The following is a 22,342-nucleotide window of genomic DNA, read 5'->3' as shown; positions in this document are numbered from 1 at the left end:
CTCTGGATGTTTTCAGATCTGAATCAAGAGTGATTTTTTCCTCTCTCTCAAAGATGGAAGCTTTAAGTGCTGTTAATCTGATGAGTGTAGTTTTGGTGGTCCACCAGCTGTACCACCTATATCCCATTTTCTTTGTATCTTTTAATCATTTTTTGAACTCCAGGTTTCCTGTTTTTTTCATTCATTTTCCTCTGACCTCCCTCAGAAAGTTATTACATAAAGATAGTTATGAATAAGTTGCCTGATGCCAGCCATTGTTTATGTTCAGTTTTAAAAAAATAAAAAAGCTATACTGTTTAAACTCTGCAACCCTGGGATCTCGTCACCAGACCACATCAAACCATTCTAAATGACTTTTCGTTTACATCTCTGTGACTGAATGATCCAGAAATTTTGGCAAATCAGTGGAATCACCCCATATTGTTGCTGATTATCTGTGACATTTTGATATAAACCTGTAAGATACTATACAGTGTTCATGTACACATTGTACAGGGAGAGAAATCTACAAAACTAGTATCACATTTAGTTCAATATCTCAGTAGATATGGTAGATATAACAAATCAGGCATAAGTGACAACCAGGGAACCATGTTTTAAAAAAACATCAAATATCTAACGTGAGATTGGAGTGTATGAAGGTGCGATGTTTGATGAATGGTATCAAGTGTCAGAAAAGGCCATCAAAAACATCCTTATATGGATGAAGTGCTACTCATAAAATGTGTTGTCAAATGTTGACAGCAGCTAGTGTCTTTTCGGAAACACAAGCTGAGTACGTAGAATTTCAGCTACATGTAAAAGGCTTTAGATACATTCAAACAATACAAGAGGCCTATATGGAGAAAACTGAAAGTTAACTATAGGGGGGATTGCACTCTCTTTCTGCTTGACCTCTTTTATGCATTCTACTTCCACATGGGCTTGAGGGTCCTGCTGGAGATCGGAAAGGATTTCTCAGAGAAACTGCTACCTTTGCGGGACTGCTCCCGCCCAGTCTGTGGCGGGGGCGTGTCACTGCGCTGAGTGCTTTGACTAGGTGCTCGGACGCTCTGAACCCTCCTCAAAGACCCAGCTGGTTTGTCCTCGCCTCGGGTTGAGTGTCCACTACATACGGATTCTGCTTTTCCACCAGATGGTGCCTTCTGGGAGCCACTTCTGGACAATGTGGAGCTCTTTGATGGAGTTCCTGGAGCAGGTTGGACAGGCAAGTCTTTTTTGGTTCTGGAGGAGGAAGCGACAGTGTTGCGAGCAAAGCTTGGCAGGGCTGAGGGGGCTTTTGAGGCATGGGTTGGCGTCTGAGGCATGGTGCCTTCCAAAGTGGCCTGAGCCTGAGCTTGGGCCAAGGCTCTCATGGTAGAGCGACACATCTTTTCCTCATGTGGAGGTTTAGGTAAGTTGCGAATAGGTTTGGCATTCGGCTTCTTGAAGGAAGGCTTGTGTGGAGCGGTGTCTCTTGACCATCGAGAACCTACAGCACTCGGGGTTGTTCCTCTTTGTGCCTTGGCTTGCTCTGGAGGAAGGCTTGAATGGCGAGCAGGTCTTCCTTGTCTTTCGCCCCGTCTTGTGGGCGTGCTCTGGTCACGTAGGGGACGCTTCGGTTCAGTGATCTCATGTCCTAAGGATTTCTCAACTCTCTTAGCATTGCTGACGGACCGACTCAGCTTGGTGATGGGCACTACCTTGCGCAAGTTCTGGGTCTCGGTTGCTGTGAGTGTTCTTGCAGGCCGGCCAATTCGAGTGGCTGCAGATTTAGACAGAGTCTTGGTTTTTAAGTGAGCTGGTTTGGAGCTGCATGTCTGCACTGCCTTCTCGCCCACCTTCCTACCCTCTGCAGTATCACAACTGTCAGTATCTGCCTCGTCAGTAGTGACAGAAGGAGTGACCGACTCTGGGCGCTCTTCAACTGCCTTCCCACCAAGGGGCTCATCAGCTGATGTAGACACTGATGGTTCATTGGTGGACAAAGACTCAAAATTAGAGGAAAGGGAACTAGGATCTCGAAGGAGACTTCGTAAGTTGTTGTCCTGCGATTTTGCATCGAGTCGAGATCCTTCCTTAAAAATAGGTGAACTTTCCAGCTCTGAGCAGTCTAACATGACTGAGCAATCAGTTTCAGTGCAGTCCAGAATGTAAGGGATACATTTCTTGTTGGATAACGATGGGTCAAGAGGCAAAGGTGTGTCACATGTTGTTGAGGAGACAGTGCTGGTGTCTTCTTCCTCCTCTCTCTGAGGTGAAGTTATTTTGCTGTCGTATACTGCACCTGGTTGTGGTGCCTCCTCAGAACTCTTACTAGATGGCGGGGTATCCAGAACAAGCGATTTAGGAAGTTCTCTTTCCTCTAGATCTGTCACAAAAATATCTCCCTGGTTGTCCAGTGGCCTGTAACTGCTATTGTTGTTAGGATTTGTCAACTCTAAGGGCTGAAGCCCAGGCACCAGCATGTGTCTTTCCAGGCTAACGTTCATCTGTCCAACAGCATGACCCTGTGACTTCTGGAACACATTCCTAGTGTGACTTAGTCGTGAAGAAATTATGCCTTCAGAAACAGTTGAATAATTATTATTGTTGTATGCATCATTCTCCATGGTGTAACCTGACATTGAGTATCTAGCTAAGGGGCTAATTGGTTCAGTCTCCGCCTTTGGAGAAGTGGCCAGCTTATCATGATAGAGCTGATTCTGCACCCCCAGCTCTCTGTTATCATCCTGTGAGGCCAGCCAGGGCATGGTCCTTCTCTGGTGAGGGCGACCTGAGCGCGGAAGGCTGCTGAATTTGGCGCTATCAGCTGTGGAAGACCCAGAAAACAGCTCCAGGTAACCACGGAGGTTGCGATCAGCGGTTGTGTGGCGGTAGCGACGGGCACTCGCAGACCGCCCCAGTGGACTGTGGGGGCTGTGAGGTCGGGGCTGCAGCAAGAAGTCCAGGAGGCCCTCCTTGGTAAGGATGTCCACATCATTCTCACTGCTGCTGCGACCAAAACCTCCATTACTGCTTTGCCCCCCATTAGCGGCAGCCCAGGCAAAACGCCTCTCTTCCAACTCACGTAAGCGCCGCTGCCTGGCAGCCTCTTTCAAATCCCTCTCCAGATTATCCTAATAGTTGAAGGAAAGAGACAAGATGAGTTAGAAAGCAAGTCAGTTTTATGAGCACAACATTGAGTTTTTGCACAGCAGATGGTGCGATATCTTCAGTCAGTGCACTGGTCAGTACAGAGCTGATCACAGAAGAAGAAGAAGCCATTTTCTGGCCAAATAAATCTGATGTAAATCTAAATAAAAATGATCACTTAGGGTAATCATAAATCTTTTCTTTTTTCCAGGATGTCCTCTTTTTGGGACCTAAACATGTGTGCAGTTGGGATTTCTAAATTGTTTAAAATGTTGAGGGACTTGGCTTTGCCTTCATGTTGACATTTGCCCCCAGTGTCCTCTTTTTTGAAAACCATAATGTGACCATCCTAAATCACCGCACGTAAACCATAACTTCAATATCCCAACCCAAAGTGAAATCAGTGAGATGCAAATTCTGCATAGTGTGTGAGACCACAACAAGGATCTTGTCTCAGTCAGTAGCATCACCATCTTTGTACCTTCACAGCTTTCTTGAACTTGAGACAGAAGTCTTGGAAGATCCTGAAGCACTCGTCGAGTTTGAAGGTGTCTTTGTCTTCACAGAAGAAATCAATAAGGGCATTGCCCTCTTTACGCAGGTCCAGCCTGCGTCTTTTCAGGTCCTGCAGAGTCTGTGTTGAACTCTAACAGAAAGAAAGCAGAGATAGGCCTTTTATCATAGAAAGATTTACAAAACCTCTGCATGATGTACACAAGTGTTGAACAGTTTAGGAGTCACTTGTCATATCAATGTTTTTTGTTATGTTATATACAATGTTTTGTTATTCAAAATTTCTTTCTTATTCAAGATTTCTGTGAACAAGAAGATATTACAAGATAATGTATTGTAATGATTTGTGAACCCTCAGATCAGCTTTCTCAGTCATTTTAGAATCTTGTTTGTTTTCGATTACAAACATTTCAACAGGGTATACTGAAACAAACTAGTGCCAAATCCAAAGCACACTGTAAAACTACAAAATTGTATCATAAAAATTGGTGTTATAGACAAATATATGATTAATGATATTTAAAATATTTAAAGAATTACAAAGATACAGCCAGTACCCCTACTGGCTAAAATCAGAACTGCAGGTCATTGACAATTGCTTTTGTTGCTTATTATTGATTAACAAAATTCAGAATATGCAGATAGGCATGGGAGATGTCACTATATGAATCTAATCTACATGTAGACATGTTTATATTATTTGAGAGGAATCTGACCTGCAGAAATGGATCCAACTGCGAGAGCAGATCAGCATCGCTCTGAATCTTCTCCTCCAGGGAACGTGTTCTCACATAGAGAGAGGAGAATTCTGCCTCAATGTTTTCCACTGAGATCCTACAAGAATAAAGAGAACAGAGGAAGGTAATGGAATGGGTGTAGCAAAAAGTGAAGCACAAACAGAGAGGACATTGTGCATTAGTGCATTCATTCGAAACAGAGGATATACAAGTGGGAATGTCCAGGCAGTGTTAGAGTTTCCATAGGGAGGAAAATAACTTGACAATGCAGAAAAGATCAACTACTGTAAGCTGTTTTGTGGAGAGGACCTCATAGTGTGAACTTACAATGAAACCACATTGCATTGACTTTGAAAAGGCTTCCCATTTGTTATCATAAAGTGGATGCTAACATCAGCCCCTTTCACACAACCCTTTCATGCGGGAATTTAAAAATAATTGAACAAGAAGGGGTTATGTGTGAGCATGAGCCAGTGTTAGAATCCTGATGCAGAAATTTACTTGCAGGACACCTAGTACAATTCCCACAAAGCTGATGGTAAGCTGAGTGTTTTTACAGTCAAACTTTCAGTTTTTCAGTTGTTTCAAAGGTGTAGCCAGAATTTTATTTGAGAGGAGACCTAGTTACAAGTTGAGGGGGCCAGCTAGCAAGCATTGAGGCCCAGAGAAGTCTATAGTTAAATAGCTAAATTGTTAGAAAACTGCCCACTTCATTACCATAATCAAATGGAAAAATATTTTTGTATATGAAACATAACACACGATTGCTTAGCTAACATTAGTTACCATAACTAAAACTAACAGCAAACCACAGCAGGTAAAGGCTAATTAGCCTTTTACAACACTAGATTCTGATTGTTCTCTCATCTTTTTTTTTTTAACAGTACTGAAATTTGTTTTCTTTACTTGTACTCGCTAACTAGGTAAGTAGATTAAGAAGTAGCATAGCTCAGCTAAGTTCTCACCATCAGCAGAAACAGTGGAGCAAACTAATGTGTTGTTTATATGCTCACTGAACAAAAGTGTCTTGCAATGAAGGAGTTGTTGGCCATGTATGCTGAGGATTTCATATCCTGTTTAAGGGCTGTAAGATTCAATATGCAAAGCTTGAACATTACCTGCAAATCTATGCTAGTAACATAGCAGGTTTGGGCATGAAAGTGTGTGTGTTACCTGGCTGCACTCTGCACATGTGTTAGCTTCTCTGGAAACTTCAAAAGATTCTCATCCTTCTTCTGTGCTTCCTGTTTGAGAAGAACGTATGAAACTAGAGTAAGATGTAAGACTGTACATTTATATAAGTTTATCATACCTGAAACTTTACACTTGTCTCTTCCAGAACTCACTTGTAGACAATTTTCTTGACATGTTTGGTGTCCAAAATTTACTTCTTTGGTCTTAACATATTTTAAATAGATGAAATTTGTAGTAGCAGCAATCTCGAAGGTCGGACTGTCATGATCATGAAAATTTAGCTGCAGATTAATTGCCATATAAATATTAACAATTGTCCTTTTTGTTCATTTTGTGCAACTATTAAAATAGATGCCTAAAATGACCAAATATGCAGGCCAGCTGTCTTGACTCCTTGCTTTTGATACTCAGTGACTCCAAACTGACAGCAGAAACATCTCAAACTCCCTTACCACTTCCCTCTTAATGTGTTATAGCACCAGTCAGAAGTTTGAACTTTCAACTGTTTATGTAAGACCCATGATCTATGATTTAGCTCAAGTCAACTGATGAAAACGCACCTCATTCACATTTTGTTTGTTGTGATGTGAACAGATGAACGTAAAAGCTAATAACTGTGGAAAACAATTGCAGTCAGCTTAAATAATTAAGAAGTGATCAGGTGATAATGTAATAACCGTGACAAGCTTGTCTGAAGCCTTAATTTCATTGCTGCTTTTTCCATTTGTAGAGATAACAGTATGTTCTACAGTGTCAGAATCCACACCAGTGAAGCTCTTTCAGATTAACATCTCAATGTGGTTTGAGGCAGCTGTGTGATGATTTAGGCAAGCAGAACTAACCAAACATGCCTTTGGGATAAGATTGTGAAAATTGAGTAGATCAGATTTTTGGCCCAACGATCACAGTTTTACTGCTAAAATAAATGTCTATAAAGCTTAAATATACCCTCTATGTAAATCTAGGCCCAATTGGAGAAGCACAAATGAGCAAAAAATGAGCTAAAAAACTACCAACTACCAACACTTCTTATACTCTTCCACTCACCAGAGCCACGAAATGGAGGAGGTTCATGCCTGGCTTGTTGGCCTTGGTGTCTGCCAGTGACAGCAGTGAGGACAGCTTGAAGCCCACGGCGTTGCCTGCATAACCGCCCTGCAGAAATCGCACATCTGTCAGCGTCTCGCCAGTGCTTTAAAACCCATTAGCTCTCCTTAGCCATTAATGCTGTCCGGAGCCACAGAGACCGATTAGGAAGAGAGGAATGAGGAAGAGTGCAGGGTATGGAAAGATGGGAGGAGTGGATAAGGAGAGAAAGGGAGATGAGAGAGTGAGAGATGTGAGGGGCAGATGAAAGGAGACAGCAGGAAAGAGAGAAATGAGAAAGAAAATGTAAAAGTAAGGGTTCTTACTGCGTTCATGATGTTTCCAGCTTGGAGCACCAAGTGAAGGATGGCATGGAGTTCTTCACACGTCATTAGCTCTGTCAGTGGGTCAATAGAAATGCAATCAGTAAAGAGAATCTGTCCTATAATACAACACTGTGACCACTTTAAAGGTTTATATAGCTGCTAGAGGCTTACAGGATAAATCGACAGTCGATTAGGTGTCAAGGATGATGATTATGGAAAATATTTACTATTAAAAACAACAGCAGTATATAAGGGCTGGACTTGATATTTAATACAATATATTTATGATGACATTTGAAGATACAAAATTAGACAACACTGTGAACACTCCAGATTCCAGACATGATAAAGGATAAATGACTAAACAGTCCCCTGCAAACTTGGATGAAAACATTAAGAACTGAAAAGTAGTTTTTCAGACTGAAAAAACACTTGTTAGCGATTTCAGTGAGAATGCATACTATCAGGATACCTAACATTTAAGCCCAAATTATTTCGAACAGTGGTAGATAGCTTAACCATTTACAGAAATAATCATTAGCTACAGTCACTTCAGTGTTTCCCCTACCATTAAATAACTAAGGTGGGCCAAACTCAAATGTCTTTTAGGTGGTATCTGCTTATGTTTTGGCCAAAAATGAATTCTCAATGTGCTTTTTTTTTTGTTTGTTTTTTTTTAAGTACACTAAATTTAGATGGCAACCTCCTCACGACCTGATCATTAATATAATAGCTAGTGGCAGAGTCGGGGAGTATCTAGCTATACACACAGGCTTTAATCACAGAATTTATTGGTCCTTAAAAAGAGAAAGTTTTCCTGCAAACTGAAATATTAGTTTGGAGTTCTTATTATTGAAACGTGGTGTTACATCTCTGGATTGAAGATGTAAACTCAATAAAAGATGTGAAACCTAAGTGTTTCATCTTTTCTGTTCTATTGATGAGGAAACTAGTGAGATCTTCCTTCTGGACATTTGTGGACATAAGCAATGAATTTGCTAAAGCAATCTTGAAGCCTTAATAATGAAAAGCAGATCTATTTTGGGCTTTCTTATAGACTTCCAAACAGTCCAAACAGTATTTAGTGTTGGTTTATGAAATGTATACATTTCAACAGGAAGATATGCAAATCATTCATTGGCCTGGGATGACATGTAAAGGAAGTATGCAGTCTCAGAACATAAAACCTGCTGTGTTCACATGTATAGTGTGCTCACTTTTAAGGTTTTCTAGCCTGAATAAAAACAGGTGGAGTGGTTGAAACACTGCACTTGCTACTATCACTTTATTACTAGTAAAGTTGCTAAAGAAGCCACAAAAAATGATCTGAAATGATCATACTCAGATAATTGTAGAAATAATGTCTTTCATTTAGTGGTATAACAGTAACACATTAATAACACATTTAATTATTAACACTACTCATTTTTTTCCAATAGCAGTAACACCATTTTCTTAGTTTTACTCTTTGAACCATTCGCACTTCCAGCATGAAGCCCAGCTGCTCATGCATGACTCCACTATAGTAATCCTCTCTTTCAAATACAGCTTTCCAATGTTGAGAAGTTCCTTTAATGGCTCTGTTAATAAAACTGAACTCATTTCCAGCTAAAGCCATGGTAAATTAGTTTATTCAAGCCTGCATAGGCAATACACAATATCAGGAATATCAGGTTATATCAGTATCAGTGACGTTAGCACTGGAGGACACCTTCAGCAGACTATGCTGGTCAGCTCTCATAGGAGAACCATGGATAAATCAGCCAGCAGTAAACTAACAAAAGCAACAGGTTCCCTCAAAACAAGACGTAATGTAGCAGTAAGAGAACAAGATGGCTAAAATCATGGAGGAGTTAGAACCACTGATTGTATATATGAAATATATGATATATGCACTTATTGGTTGGATCGTGCAGCCACTGCTGCTCTCTGAAATCTGAGAACTGTGTTCATGCTATGGAAATCATTTGATTCAGGTTCCTATTAATGAAACTTAATGAAAATGTGATTATGGAAATATATTTATTACTTGAAATATTATTATTATTATTATTATTATTATTATTAAACAGAATGTTTATTTCTAGAGCACTTTTCATAGTGGTAGCAGCTCAAAGTGTTTTGCAGACAGATGATAAATCTTACCAGTAATATAAGAAACTGAATATTAATTTTAAATGTAAGACATATAAGACAATGACACAGATCAAATAAAAAAGAGGAATATCAAAGAGACAACAATTTTAATTGAACACTAAGTTTTTTAAGTTTTTACACGTTTCTTAAAAGGTAGCACTGAGCTTGACTGATCAATAAAAGGTGGAACAGCACTTTGTATGCAGTCATACTGTAAAGCCACAGTGTTGAACTGCATACTGAAATGGACAAGAAGTCAAATATGTTTTTCAAAAATAAACTTCTTGGAGTCAGAAAATCAGTCCTCAGGAGGAAGGTTAATTGTGCAGCACAGTAAAAAGACCACGGGCCATGGATTTCTGAGACAGAGCTGTATGGCAGAGCTTTAGGAGGGAAAAGGGGTGACTCAGCAAAAGTACACTGTGTGCCTCAGAACTGAGCCCTGCGGAAAATTCACCCTGCTATTTATTGGTCCACTTGTTAAGCTTCAAATTCGCTGAGAGTGGAGGAATGATGTATCAAAGCGTGCGTGTGTGTGTGTGTGTGTGTGTGTGTGTGTGCATGGGAGTTGATATGTGGAAAGTAAATTAGCAGTCTGTCTGCAGTCATCTGTCACAAAGCAAAAAAAAGTTAGAGCTGAAAAAAAATCCAAAAATAAATAGTGAGCTATATATTATTTTGTCCGCTGCAAATCTCAGATAATATGGAAAAAACAGGCAAGTCCAAATTCTCAATAACAGACGGCTTTAGAAATATCTTTTTCCTTGCACAAAAAGCCCATTTCATGGTAAGCTGACTTTTCCTCACTTATATTAAATACAAGAGTTAGGTGATTTAGTATGTGAACACTAAGTTTCAAAACATAATGTTGACTTCCCACTCCATGCAGTCCATATATGGAATTTAAACTGCAAAAGCTGCCCCTTTGGCATTCACCATTTTTGTGATGTCACCAAAAACAAAGCATTTACATACAGCCTCCTATTCAGCAGTTTAGCACCGCCCATTCATACGGAAGTTATAAGTTATAAGCTATATGTTACTGAATGAGTAACAATTCAGGGCAGCCAATCTGAACAAAGCTTATTGTTGGAGAGCAGTCTGGTGCGCTTCATTGCTTACCATGGCTAGGAACCACCTACTTTGACAGGAGTGGGCTGTTTGACAGACAAACAAAATAACCAACCACATACTGTTGTTTTAGCGTGACATGTTTTGAAATGTGATGCTGTGAAACTTCACAAACAAAAAAATCTTGTTATTTATTTACTGTATTTGTTTGTTTGTATTTATTCTAATGATAAATGGCGAGTTGACAAGCAAAATTACGCTTATTGCCAAGATAAATATGCTTAGGTGCATAAGCCGTTTGCACAGTACTGTATATCAGATGCTCCATGTATGTGTGGGCAGAGAGGGTCTGAAGCTGAGACTACCGACAGATGATTGTAACATGCCAGGTTACCACTTCCTATTTATCCGACCACCTCCCCCTCTTCTTATCCTCCATCCACTCACTCATCGCTACACATCTCCTGTACTGTAATCTATCCTCCAATCTTTCCATTCCTCTGAGATGCCGTTGGGGCACAGCACTACGATGTGTATCTGCTTACACTTCTAAATCTGGGTCACCTGTGTGTGATCACAGTGTGTGTTCACTCGGTCTTACCGTCAGTAGCCAGACGTACAACGTTAATCTCCCGACTCATCACTGCACATGACGGGGCAAACTCTTCCTGCAGGACCATGGCCTCGATCCGCACGTCAAAGCTGCAAGGGAAACATGCACCCATGTACACGCAAACATGAATACATTAGCACTGAAATGCTATGAAAGAGCTGTGATGTCACAACCATGAACACATTCACATACAGTGCATGTCCAAAAGTTTGTAGACACCTACTCATCCAGTGTTTCTTCATGAGTATTAAAGAGTTTGTCCCCTTTGCTGCAGTAATAATCTCTACAGTGTGGGTGCTGGAGGTGTCCCCCACTACTGACTGTAGACAGGAGTCCATTCATGTTCGTTTTGGATCACCCACTTTTCACGATCCAACAGATAAAATCATGTCAAACCAAATTTATTTTCCCCCTGAATATCTGGTTTCCTCCTGAAGCATCTCATGAAATGGAAGAAAATGCACTTTCAATCTGATTTCCATTAATGTCACCTCTAAAGAAGCCGAATTTGCTAATAAGCAGGGGTGTCTAGATACCTTTGGACATCCAGTGTATGACAATTCATACAGGCCACAGCAGTTTAGGCCACCAATTTAGGGTGCAGTGATAAGGAGTGCTACAGCAGACAGTCTGCAACAGAGTTATTTAAGTGAAAGACATGGGACAGTGATTAAATGCTGTACTGTTCCTGTCTTTCAGGAAGCAAATTTAGCATTTTGGCCAAAGTGGAACACTGCAAGTAAATCAAAACCTACAGATCAGATCAAGCTCAGTGAATTTCCTGTATTGCAAAGATGTGCTAAATGTCTTAAAAACTGTACAGTGTTTTTTCTTGAGCAAGTTTGTATCACATACAGTCATTATGCTTCTTACCGTGGTACCTGGATCAGCAGGAACATGAAAGAATCTACCAGGGTCAGTTTTGTAGGGTCTCCTTTAAATTCCCTTAGTTTCTTTATCTATATTTTAAGAAAAGGAAACAATAAACTAAATATGCATACAAACTAATAAATCCAGAAGATTATGCAGTTTTTTTTGATTTTATATAAACTAAAAATGCACTGACACGTTTTAGAGAAAGACCTTAAATCGTATTTTTATGCATACATATTATACAAAATATCACCAACCAATCAGTATAACAAGGCTGCACAATACAGACAAAATATGGTACTACAATTACATCATTATATACTGACATTATGGTATGTCTTGCAATATTTATATAAAAAAACATTGATCTGTCATGGATCTGTCAAGACTGACCTGCATTATTTTTAACCAAAATCATTTGTAATTGTTGGATCATGTAAATTCAAACATGGTCCCAACATCTGTGATTGGTGAGGATGTTGACAGCACACAATAAAACATTCAGTGCTAAGTTAGAGGCTCATTTGCATATTGTAGTCTTCCAAAATAATATTACTGACTAACAATACACTGCGCCGCTCTACAGTGCAATAATACTAAATTGGTACACATTGCCATACATGGCATTGCTCTGTACTGTATTTGGAGGACGTCTCACCTCCTCTGCTTCTGGCAGCAGTTTCAGCAGCTCTTTAAGAGGCTCGGCTCCATACTGTTTACTGTTGCCAAGCCGTATATCTTCCACAATGGTGTCGTTAGACCTGGGGGACAGAAAGTTCTGCTTGGTAAACAGCAGACTATTAGCTCAGGCAATATAGATAATCAACCCCAAGACGGAGAGTAATGAGGAAAGCTTGCATATGCTAGAGGTTGCATGCACTTGAATGGTGGTCTAAGGTTGGTGAAACTTTCAGGCAACTTGAGATACTTGAATCTTACATTAAACTAAATTTCACTGCAGTGTACAGTGCATAATGTAAAGTCTCCTGCCACTTGTTGCAACCATCTCAACTTTGTAAATCAGCTTTCATGAAACAGCTAATTAGGTCAAGTGATAAAATTCCAAACAAATTTCATTAACACTGTTGGTGCAAGCATTTTTACCGTTTTTTTTTGTAATGTGTTATCAAGATGTACGTAGCTAGGTTTCTACTGTCTTCACATAAAATGATACAAAGATGTAACATAAGCTAAATTATAAGTCATGAATGACTTTATGTAGCCAGATTGATATAATATAGGATACTAGCTATCCTAGCTGTATTCGATACTAATCTGGTTCAATGTGGAATAATTGAATGTGTTACACAGAAATTGTTTCATGCAACCTACAAACAGCTGCTTGAAGGTTTCACCAAGTAAAGCCAGCCTAAAACCTGACCCCTAGTATTCTAGGATTCTGTGGCTCATATTAATTTCAATGCATCACTATAATAATATAATACTATAATACATTTTAAGAGGTACTTAAAAGGGTTGGCCTTTACCCTGTTATGACTATGTTATGGACAGAGCAATTTAATGAGAAGTTAATATGTAATTTAATGTGCCAGATGGGCTGTTGGAGTGGTATAATATTATACTTGAATGAATGGGCATGAAAATCTGGTGCATAAAAATGCAAATATGTGATAATATCCTCAACACTGTCTGTAGTCACCTGGAGAACTACTGCCTTAATCACCCGTGTTCAGCGTAGCCTTTCAGTTAGAGGAACAACTCAGAGACAAATCTTTTTTTACAGTTTTCCCCTTGTCCCAAATGTAGTTGATCATCCAAGGCATGTCTGTAGTTCTAAGTTTTGAAGCTACAATAATTAATGTTTCTAAATAGTAATGAAAATAGCCTTGTGCAATCAGCATGCCTACATTTTCACGCACATGAAAAGTTGTGAAGTTGTTATATAATCCCATAAAGCCTTGCTTGTGTGGTTTCTGGCACATACTTTAAAAATGGTAGTGGCTAACCATGACTGTAAAAGCTAGGCCTTCTGTTCCAAAACAAACAAAAAAAAACATACCTAGCATTCACAACATAATGCTAATTTCTGGTAGCATCCCTATGAGATTTTAGTAGTATGTTATCACAACATTTGGCAAGTTGTGGTCCTCACAGGTGACCACAAAAGCTTCCACAGCCCACAAGAAGTTTTAACTGATGAATAATTTTTTCTGACTAACCTATTGAGATTGATTAGCAGCTTAGCAGGGCTGCACGCCAGGCTGACAAATGGAGTTCTGGCTCAATTCAATTATTTAGATGCATATTTGCTATGTTCAGTCAGTGTATATTTTGTATCCTATGTTTATACAGTGTATGTGTTGTCTTCATTTGAAAAGACCCATGAGCAAACAGCACAGAATGGTAGTTACTTGTTTTCAGCTGTCATGGGCATAGAGTCCAGTGCATGCTTCTTACTGGTGTATTTTCTTCATTTCAGTTTATGCTTGTTTTTCATGGTTCTCTTAGTTTTCTCAGTGGCCTCTCCACTTGTAGATGGCTCAGTCTCACAATCTGTTCCTTTGAAAGACCCCATTTATCAAAGACGGATGAAGTCCCATATAACTGAATAATGAAATGTTTTACGCAGCCCACAGGTTGAAAACTACTAGTTAGAAACCAAGGGGAAAAAATCCTGACTGATTTCCATTCAATAATTGAACCGTTTTGTTTCCAACCCCAAATTTGAAAATTAAATAATAAATAAGCAGTACTAGAATACTTGCACAGTTTGAATACAATAAACAAACAATTCTATTAAAATACCTCTTAAGACATAAAATAAAATCATCTGTTAAACTAATAAATATTTTTATTTATTATTGTTTTGCCCAGGACACCAAAAATATAATAGGAGTGTCCTGAAATCATAATACTCATTAAGAATGCAAAGATCTATGAATATGCATGGTTATGCAAATAAATGCATGTTAATGCCCCCTTGCTGCATTGTTTCTAAACCCCACTGTAATAGCACATCTGCTACAAATATCAGTCTATATACTATAACAAGCCATCCAAAAGAAGTTAACCATGAAAAAAACACATTTTTGAGTGCAGGGGGTCTTTAAATAAAAATAAACCAAAAATTAAATGCTATTAATTTAATGCATTAAATTAATTCCCTTAAGCCTCAGTTAGCAAGAGTCTCTATAGTTTCCCCACTCTGCTAATTTTCTGTTTTTAAACTTGGATGAACTCTGGAGGCGTGCAAGTCACCTTGGGAACTAATTAGCACATCTCTGCCTCCACAACGTGCGAGAAAGCGAGACCTAAACCTGCTCTGATTACTCACGGGCTCTGACTGATACACTGTCCATTTAACACCTGCTTATATATACACACACACACACACACACTCTTCTGTTTGTAATGGCAGCGGGTATGAACTCTTCTGTTCCACTAGCTTACTCACAAACACATTTCACCCGAATAAGCCCAGCTGAATGGACAGACTGAACCTCAGGAAGAAAACAACATGAACGTAAACCACACAGTAACAATCAGAGTTACTGACCGTTACACAACCGCGTTGGGTTACACCCACAGCAAGGGCATATCACGTTTCTCCACTACGGCACTCAGGAGAATGAGACCAATATGCACAACAGTGGTGTAGCCAGAATTTGACTGGGGGGGGCACAGCTAGCCAGCAATATGCTCCAAAGACATCACTTTTAGTGGTTATTATTATGGTCATTATTATGGTCAACTACTATGCTAGATAGCAAGTAGTGCTGAAAAGTATTTATAAAATTCAATATCACAATCTTTTTCAAATAGTTTGGGCTGCAACTTACAAATTTTTCATTTTTTAATCAAATTAATCAATTATCATCTCTAATATTTGAAGAAAATGAAGCATGTTTCATTTTAATAACTGAATGGGAAAAAAATTGTATATGATAACTGTTATTCATTATTATTTAATAGATTATTACAAATCTAATTTCTTCTTCCTCTGCTTCTTCTTCTTCTTATTATTATTACTAATTAGCTTTTTTACTGTTACATACATTCTATTGATATATTTTTTATTTATGCTTTTTAATGAAATTCAATTGAAAGGTAATGAAAAAACATCACTGATACACAATTATTAAAACAGCAATAAAAATAAAATCATAAAACTGATGTGTCAGTTATTGGAACAATTTTCAAATATTTTAATCATCAAATTTATCACATATGACTAACATTGTGCAGCAGTCCTAATATCAAAGTATCAGATAATATTTAGCATTAATAAAGTTAATGAGCCCATACAAAATACTGCAACTTTATGGCTCACAAAACTGACATTTTTGTTTTACTTTTTGTTTTGTTCTGCTTTCTGAAAAAAAAACATAATGTTTAATAATGACGGTGTAGATGACATATCACCCAGACATATTTAAGCAGCTACAGCATGTGAGAGACCAAATCAAATGTTATCAATAAGAGCACAAAGACAATCTTAAATTCTGCAACATTTTTACTGGCAATATAGCACCATATCGCTGCTGTCTGAATAAAACCTAGTATCTCCATTTTTGTCATTCTTCAGTTTTTGACATGATTTCAAAACGCCTGTTGCCCTTTATATTGCATGCTGCATGTAAATTTCATAAGGAATGGACCAAATGAAACGGCCCAGAATGACTTGGAAAAAAGTGTGGTTCCATTGACTTACATTAAAAGAAAAGTATGTTTTTTCCTTCTCCTGTAAAGTTACCATTTCAGAAATACAAGGTTTTGTCCTGACAGCAGCGAAATACAACAAAGCAGCGTGTTTCTATTTCATGTTTTTTTTTTTTGAACACACTAAAACATCTATTGCTACAACCCTGACACATATACACCCATATTTTATGTGAAAAAAGGTACTTACTTCTTGAACTGTTTGAGGAAAATCCCCACGTTCATCCCTCTCTTAGAATCCAAGATGCTGATCTAAGAAAGAGATCATACAAGTAAATGAAGAGCTATTTTTATAGACTATGTGTTTATTAATAAACATGGCGACCCTATAATGTTGGGACCTTGTACTATGCTTTTTTTAAAGATGCACCTATTCTTTTTTATTTTGTAAAACTGAAAGGAGTTTTGATTACTTTTGGAAGTTGAGGTTAGATTTAGAATGTTCTGATTTATGATTTAGAGGATATATTATTATCATTATTACTATTATTATTATTATTATTAGTAGTAGTAGTAGTAGTAGTAGTAGTTCAAATATTAGATCATTTACATGCAGTACTATGGCCAAAAAATATAACAGTATTTATTTTAGATATTGTGTAAAGATTTCCTAAAATATTGTAATATCATATTTCTGTCATATCACCCACCACTATACAGTACTGAGCAAAAGTTGAAAAAGAAAATTATATTCAAAAAGCTATTTATCTGGGCAGCAAGAATTCATTTTCTCAGAAAAACTAAAGTATTACACTAACTGCTGTTCACGTCATTTACTCAGCATCACAGCTAGGGGACGCTGTCAAAGTATCACTGGCATGTGGGCTAACAGTGAAAGTTCAGATGATGATTCAACTCTCCCTGACATAGAAAATCATTAACAAATATGATGCTGGGTTTGGCTTCCGCACACACTCGCACACCTGGATGACTCATGCGTGTGTGATCCGTGCCACTGACGTAACCCGCGGCTCACGTGACGCGCTGTGGTGTGGAGTCCACACGCGCTGCCGCACAAACAATAGTGCTGGAAGCTTTGTTGAGCTGAGCAGCACTCTCAGTCCCAGGTGACTACTAAGCTAAATAAACCTGAGGGTGCTATAGCAACCACAGAAACCATGACAGGCAAAAACCACAACAGGTCACCTAGATGCCCAAGCACTGGCTGATGAGTTTGTGTTTGGCATGCTTCTATAAAATCTGTGTAAGCTTTCAGCTGTGGCTCCATTTCTATCTGTAATAAATAAAGTACTGTGAAAGTGTTATCTTATACCTAATTTTTGTTTAAATTGGAAATGTCCCCTGACTTTTGAACAATACTGTATGTCTAATCTTATATAATACATACATAGATATAGAAATATAGAAATAACCAAATATGAAAATGCATTCTAAGGAAACAAGTAAAATGTACAGTAGTCAAGGAGGAATAATAACATTACCATAATACAGAATATAGAATCTATATATAATATATAGATAATATAGAATCTAATAACACTTTCGGCTTACATTCAAGTCTCTTTTGAAGACTTTGCGTGATTGTATTTTGCATAGATAAGTTTCATGTTTTGTGTAAACTAGTACACAGCTTATGCATCAAAACTAGACATGTATTATTTTAAATGGAAATGTATTATTTTAAATATTTTAATTAAAAATGAAAGATCCTGCTAGCACTTCCTGTGAATAGTGCACACATAGTACATAAGTGAACTATAAAATTTTACATGCTATATATATATAATTCCCTATACAGGCTAGCAGCCTAAGTCTTTAGGAGACATTTCATTGTTACATGTACAAGAGGTTATGCAGCTATGATTTATGAGTTTGTAGTTATGAGTTTATATGAATAAGAATTATTTTACATAAATATTGATATTACAATGATAATGAAGACAGGGCTCTACACAGTCGATTATTTTTCATGTGAATGAATTTGTTTCCCTGCGTAAACTGACGTAAACGTTTCCTGGCGTAAACAGCAACGTTGTCAGATGTCTGTCACTGCGCTCATGCTCGATTTATTTTATTTTTCACACGACAAGAGAAGCGTTAGAGTTCAAGTTCGCCTCCATAAGCTAGACACAAGCGAAGCATCAATGCACCCTCGCTCAGCACTTACACTCTTACTGGAGAAACTCACCAGGCGAACTGACCACTTTCCTCATGCTAGCAAAACAAAAGAAACACAGCTCTCTCTGTTTGACTGATTTTAACAGCTTCTGCAGGTAAAACGAGCACAACATTCACCATGAGAGTGAAGCTGTCTTGTTCGCCAGCTGCATATAGGAATTTGTTGGAACGCGTCAGAACGTAACTGCTGCACCATTCAAGGTGGAACGGAAACTTCAAATAAGAAGATGCTGATGAAAAAAAGTCAACTTCAGCTTCATACATTCACCATCATTTTGCTGTCTTTTCTGTAAACTGTTCAGGTTGGTCGTTTTGGTTTCTGCTGTTGTCTAAATGTAATTCAAAATAGCGGTTGTTTTTAGTTGGCTGAGCTAGTCTTTATTTTAACCCTGTGCACCCAATGTTCCCAAAAATCATCAAAAATTGTCTTTTTATTATTTTTTACAAAATACATTTTTTTTTCCAAAGTTCCAAAATACATTTTTTTTGTATTTAAGTTCAGTAGTACTTCTAAAAGTTGTTTTATGTGTAGTGCACTACTCTTTATTTATACAGTATAGCCATCATGGTTATCTGTGTACCATGGATTTAGTATTTGCGTTGGAAGGGTAAACAAAAACTGACTTGAGTGTGAAGACTTAAGATTTACTTGTTACTTGCAACTTGGTGACTTGTTCCCACCTCTGTTCATAGGTAAGCAACCCATTCCACATTTATTTTTTTTGTGCTGTTGTCGCAGTTGTGCTGTCCATTTTATCTCAGCAGAATCGTCTTTGTGGAGAGGTGTGAACAGTTTTCACACCAGGGGGTCTCACCCCCCTTTCCCCTCTCATTGCTCACTAGCAGCTCAACAACACAGAGAGCCAGCAATGTCCTAATTAATCTACAATTGGAGGATTATTTGATTATAATAATTAAAAATATCTTAGCCAATTTCCATCCTGCCAGCTATGTGATCTGAGGTCATTTATACATGAGTGGCTGATTAAACTTTATGTGCCAACTCTAACTTTCATATCAATACGTAACACCTGACACAACATGGAAGTGAGATTATCACATCTAAGTGATGATTCATAAAGTAAAGACACAAAACTTTGTAGTAGTGGTTATAATGGCTTTTAAATAGATCAATAAATGATCTAAATAGATAAAAAGCCTTTATCATTACACATTTATATGTTAACATTGGCTGGGGCATTTTTGGCAGGGGTGTCTCAGTGGCTGTAATAACTGCTCTGTTGGGCTACCATAGTTGCCTCTATGATTCTAACCCAAGTGTAGTTCATTTTATGAAGAGACTGTGGGAAATACTGCCCTTTAAAATATTCTCATCGCCACTGGGCCTAATTCTTAATTGTATAGCTGCATATGTATCTGGTCAATATATGCTATTAAATGATTCTTCACATACACAATAAAAAACACAGCATCAGCACTATTATTTATGAGAGTATCCTCAAACCCTTGAGACTGATATAATAACTGTTATGGCCCAGAAATAACTCTAATAGACCTGCTTCTATAGACGTCTGAGACCCCAGAGTACCAAAGTCCTTTTGGATTACCTACAAGCTAAGAATCAGTGTCAAACTGTTCACAGCGCTGAAACTGGCTGTGACAGACAGTCTGGCACTTGGGCTTTAATGGTCTAGGAAATGTGTCTTTTTGGGTTTACATACATACTTATTTAGACAGAAGGTGTCTGATTCTTCATCATATAGCCAGTGAACATCTTTCTTTTGAGTTCTAAATGACCGTCCTAGTTCTATTCTAAACAATATTGAATTTGTTCATCATTGCTCATTCATACCACAGTCAGGAGCTTTTGAGCCAAATATCCCAAGCTTGTACATGAAATGCTAGATTATAGATCTATGATAGATCTATCACAAATAATACTCTATTCTATAATTAATTCTTTATAAAGTGCACCGTAAAGGAATAGGTGAAAATCAAATGTATACAATGCTCCCCTAACCCCAAAAGTGGTCAGCCAAGACGTTTGGTATCAAGTTCAATCATGGTTAAATGATCACACACTTGCCTTGAACCACTCTGACCTGTTAAGCGATCTTAAATAGAGTTGGACAGCCACATACCTCTTGCCAATTTTGGACATATATCATGGCAGACTTGCCTTATTAACAACATTTTCCTACAAGCTCACCAAATTCAATCAATCTCATAGGGACTCACCTCATCTTTGCTTTCTTTGAAGGAGGCTCTAGATCTCCCTGACCTGGGATGCCCGGTGGGCACATGTGTCCGCACTTCCTCCTGCTGGCCAAACAGCTCTTCTACAGTCCTCACGTCGATCTGGTATTGCTGCTGCCTGACCGCCAGAGTCCATATGTTGGGCTTGCCACGGACCTTCTCCTCTGGAATGGGCTTCCAATAGAAGCTGCGGACCCTTCGCTTTTTGCGGGAGGCATTTGGTTGTCCCGCCTGGCTCGGGGCTTGAGGTGGAGGTGGAGGAGGTGGTGGAGGAGGTGGAGGGGCAGGTGGAGGTCCAAGTGCAGGGTCTGGATGAGAACGGTGGGCATGGTTGGGGTCTGGATCTTGGGATCTAGGAGGATCTGGAAGGGGCGGAGGGTTGGGTAGAGGAGGAGTGGGACTCTCTCTTGCTGGGTTCATGGCAGTCGTCCCACTGGCCATGGTGGGTGTCACAGAAGCCACAGAGGGTGGCAGGGGTGGAGCTTGTCTGGGCCGGCCAGGGTTTATGGTGGGCTTTAAGACCCTCTTAAAGATGTGGTTTAACAAACTAACTGATTGAGGGTAGCATTTTATTCTACTTTTAGGATGTCTTGGTCAGGGAGGGGCAGTTTTATTTGAACGTACGGATATTCAAGCTCATCTTAGTATTCATTTACTTAACTGAGTGTTTGAATAAGGCCTGTACAGTTTCAAAAAATTAAATAAATATTACCTTGTAAGTTTTAAACAGTATTTTTGTCTTTGCAGAAGACAATGAAAAGTCAGAATACGTCAGGAAGCAAGCAGCAGATATCACAAAATTTTGAACTAAATTATAACAAATCTGTACAAGCTGTGTAATTCTGAATTATCATTTTCTCGACAATGTGTTGCATTCTGTACGCCCAAAACACAAAGATAAATAATAACTTAACTGAATACTATTCTATTATTCGCTCAGGTCATAAGGTAGTTTCTTAATCTGAATATACACTGGATGACACAGCCATGAACGACATGAGGTATGTGGTTGCGCCCTTTCCTGTCAACTGGCTCTGGAATTAGCCACAGGTTAATTCCAAAGTCCCCTCACATTTCAGCCCATCTGCCACGACTTTTGCTGGCTCGACCCACAATGCTCCGTTGCTTCTTCCTGGCTTCCGCCAACCGTAGAGAGGTCAAAGGCCAGGGCCCCGGAGCTGCAGGAGGGACGAAAGCACAGGCAGAAAATTGAATTATTCCAGTGCAATCATGCGAGGAATCCCAGTATGATCAAAATTAGGGGAAAGAAAGTAGGGAAAGACATCAAAAGTGACCCAGCTGTGCAGTCAAGGAAAAGGCCACAGTAGGAGAAGGCCAAGCGCTATTGTTTAGCTGAAGTCATTCAAGTTAAACTGCAATGTGTGAAAGAACGCCACCGACAGATAAGTCGGATCTCTACTCATCAAAATTTACAAACTTCCCAGGGATTCTGCTTGACGCAAACACCACAATTTGATGTCAGAAATCATCAGTATTTTCTTTCACAGAACATTAATTACACATTACATAATGTCTGGTTAAATCCTGTCAAATGACCAAGGGCAGCATAAAAGAAAGGCAGCTGTTAATTTCAGCTCAAAGACATTTATATAACTGATCATTTTCTGGTAATCTTTCCTGTC

The 22,342-nt window shown here is 38.7% G+C and overlaps 1 protein-coding gene across 1 annotated transcript; it reads right to left on the bottom strand.

Annotated features, from left to right (window-relative positions):
- Positions 1-133: 133 nt before the first annotated feature.
- On the bottom strand, positions 134-21,595 carry fhdc1 (FH2 domain containing 1). The gene is made up of 11 exons (XM_036582986.1): positions 20,682-21,595; positions 16,534-16,595; positions 12,322-12,424; positions 11,664-11,749; positions 10,779-10,879; positions 6,971-7,041; positions 6,606-6,713; positions 5,538-5,608; positions 4,344-4,461; positions 3,596-3,760; positions 134-3,098 (listed from the first exon to the last, which is right to left on the bottom strand). Exons 1-11 carry the CDS (start codon positions 21,138-21,140, stop codon positions 909-911), a joined length of 3,534 nt encoding a protein of 1,177 aa, XP_036438879.1. The 5' UTR covers positions 21,141-21,595; the 3' UTR covers positions 134-908.
- Between the last annotated feature and the right edge of the window lie 747 nt (positions 21,596-22,342).

The sequence above is a fragment of the Colossoma macropomum genome, unplaced genomic scaffold (assembly GCF_904425465.1).
Source record: "Colossoma macropomum unplaced genomic scaffold, Colossoma_macropomum, whole genome shotgun sequence".
NCBI classification, from domain to species: Eukaryota; Metazoa; Chordata; class Actinopteri; order Characiformes; family Serrasalmidae; genus Colossoma; species Colossoma macropomum.
Note: the sequence above shows the minus strand (reverse complement) of the source record. Positions and strands in the feature narration are given on the sequence as shown.

Bases quoted from the DNA above. Each gene is read 5' to 3' on its own strand.
- fhdc1 (XM_036582986.1), bottom strand. From the start codon at position 21,140: ATGGCCAGTGGGACGACTGCCATGAACCCAGCAAGAGAGAGTCCCACT. The intron at 11,750-12,321 runs GTGAGACGTCCT...CTTAAAATATAG, and splicing joins TGCTGCCAGAAGCAGAGGAG to ATAAAGAAACTAAGGGAATT. The intron at 4,462-5,537 runs GTAACACACACA...TTATTCTTGTAG, and splicing joins CATGTGCAGAGTGCAGCCAG to GATCTCAGTGGAAAACATTG.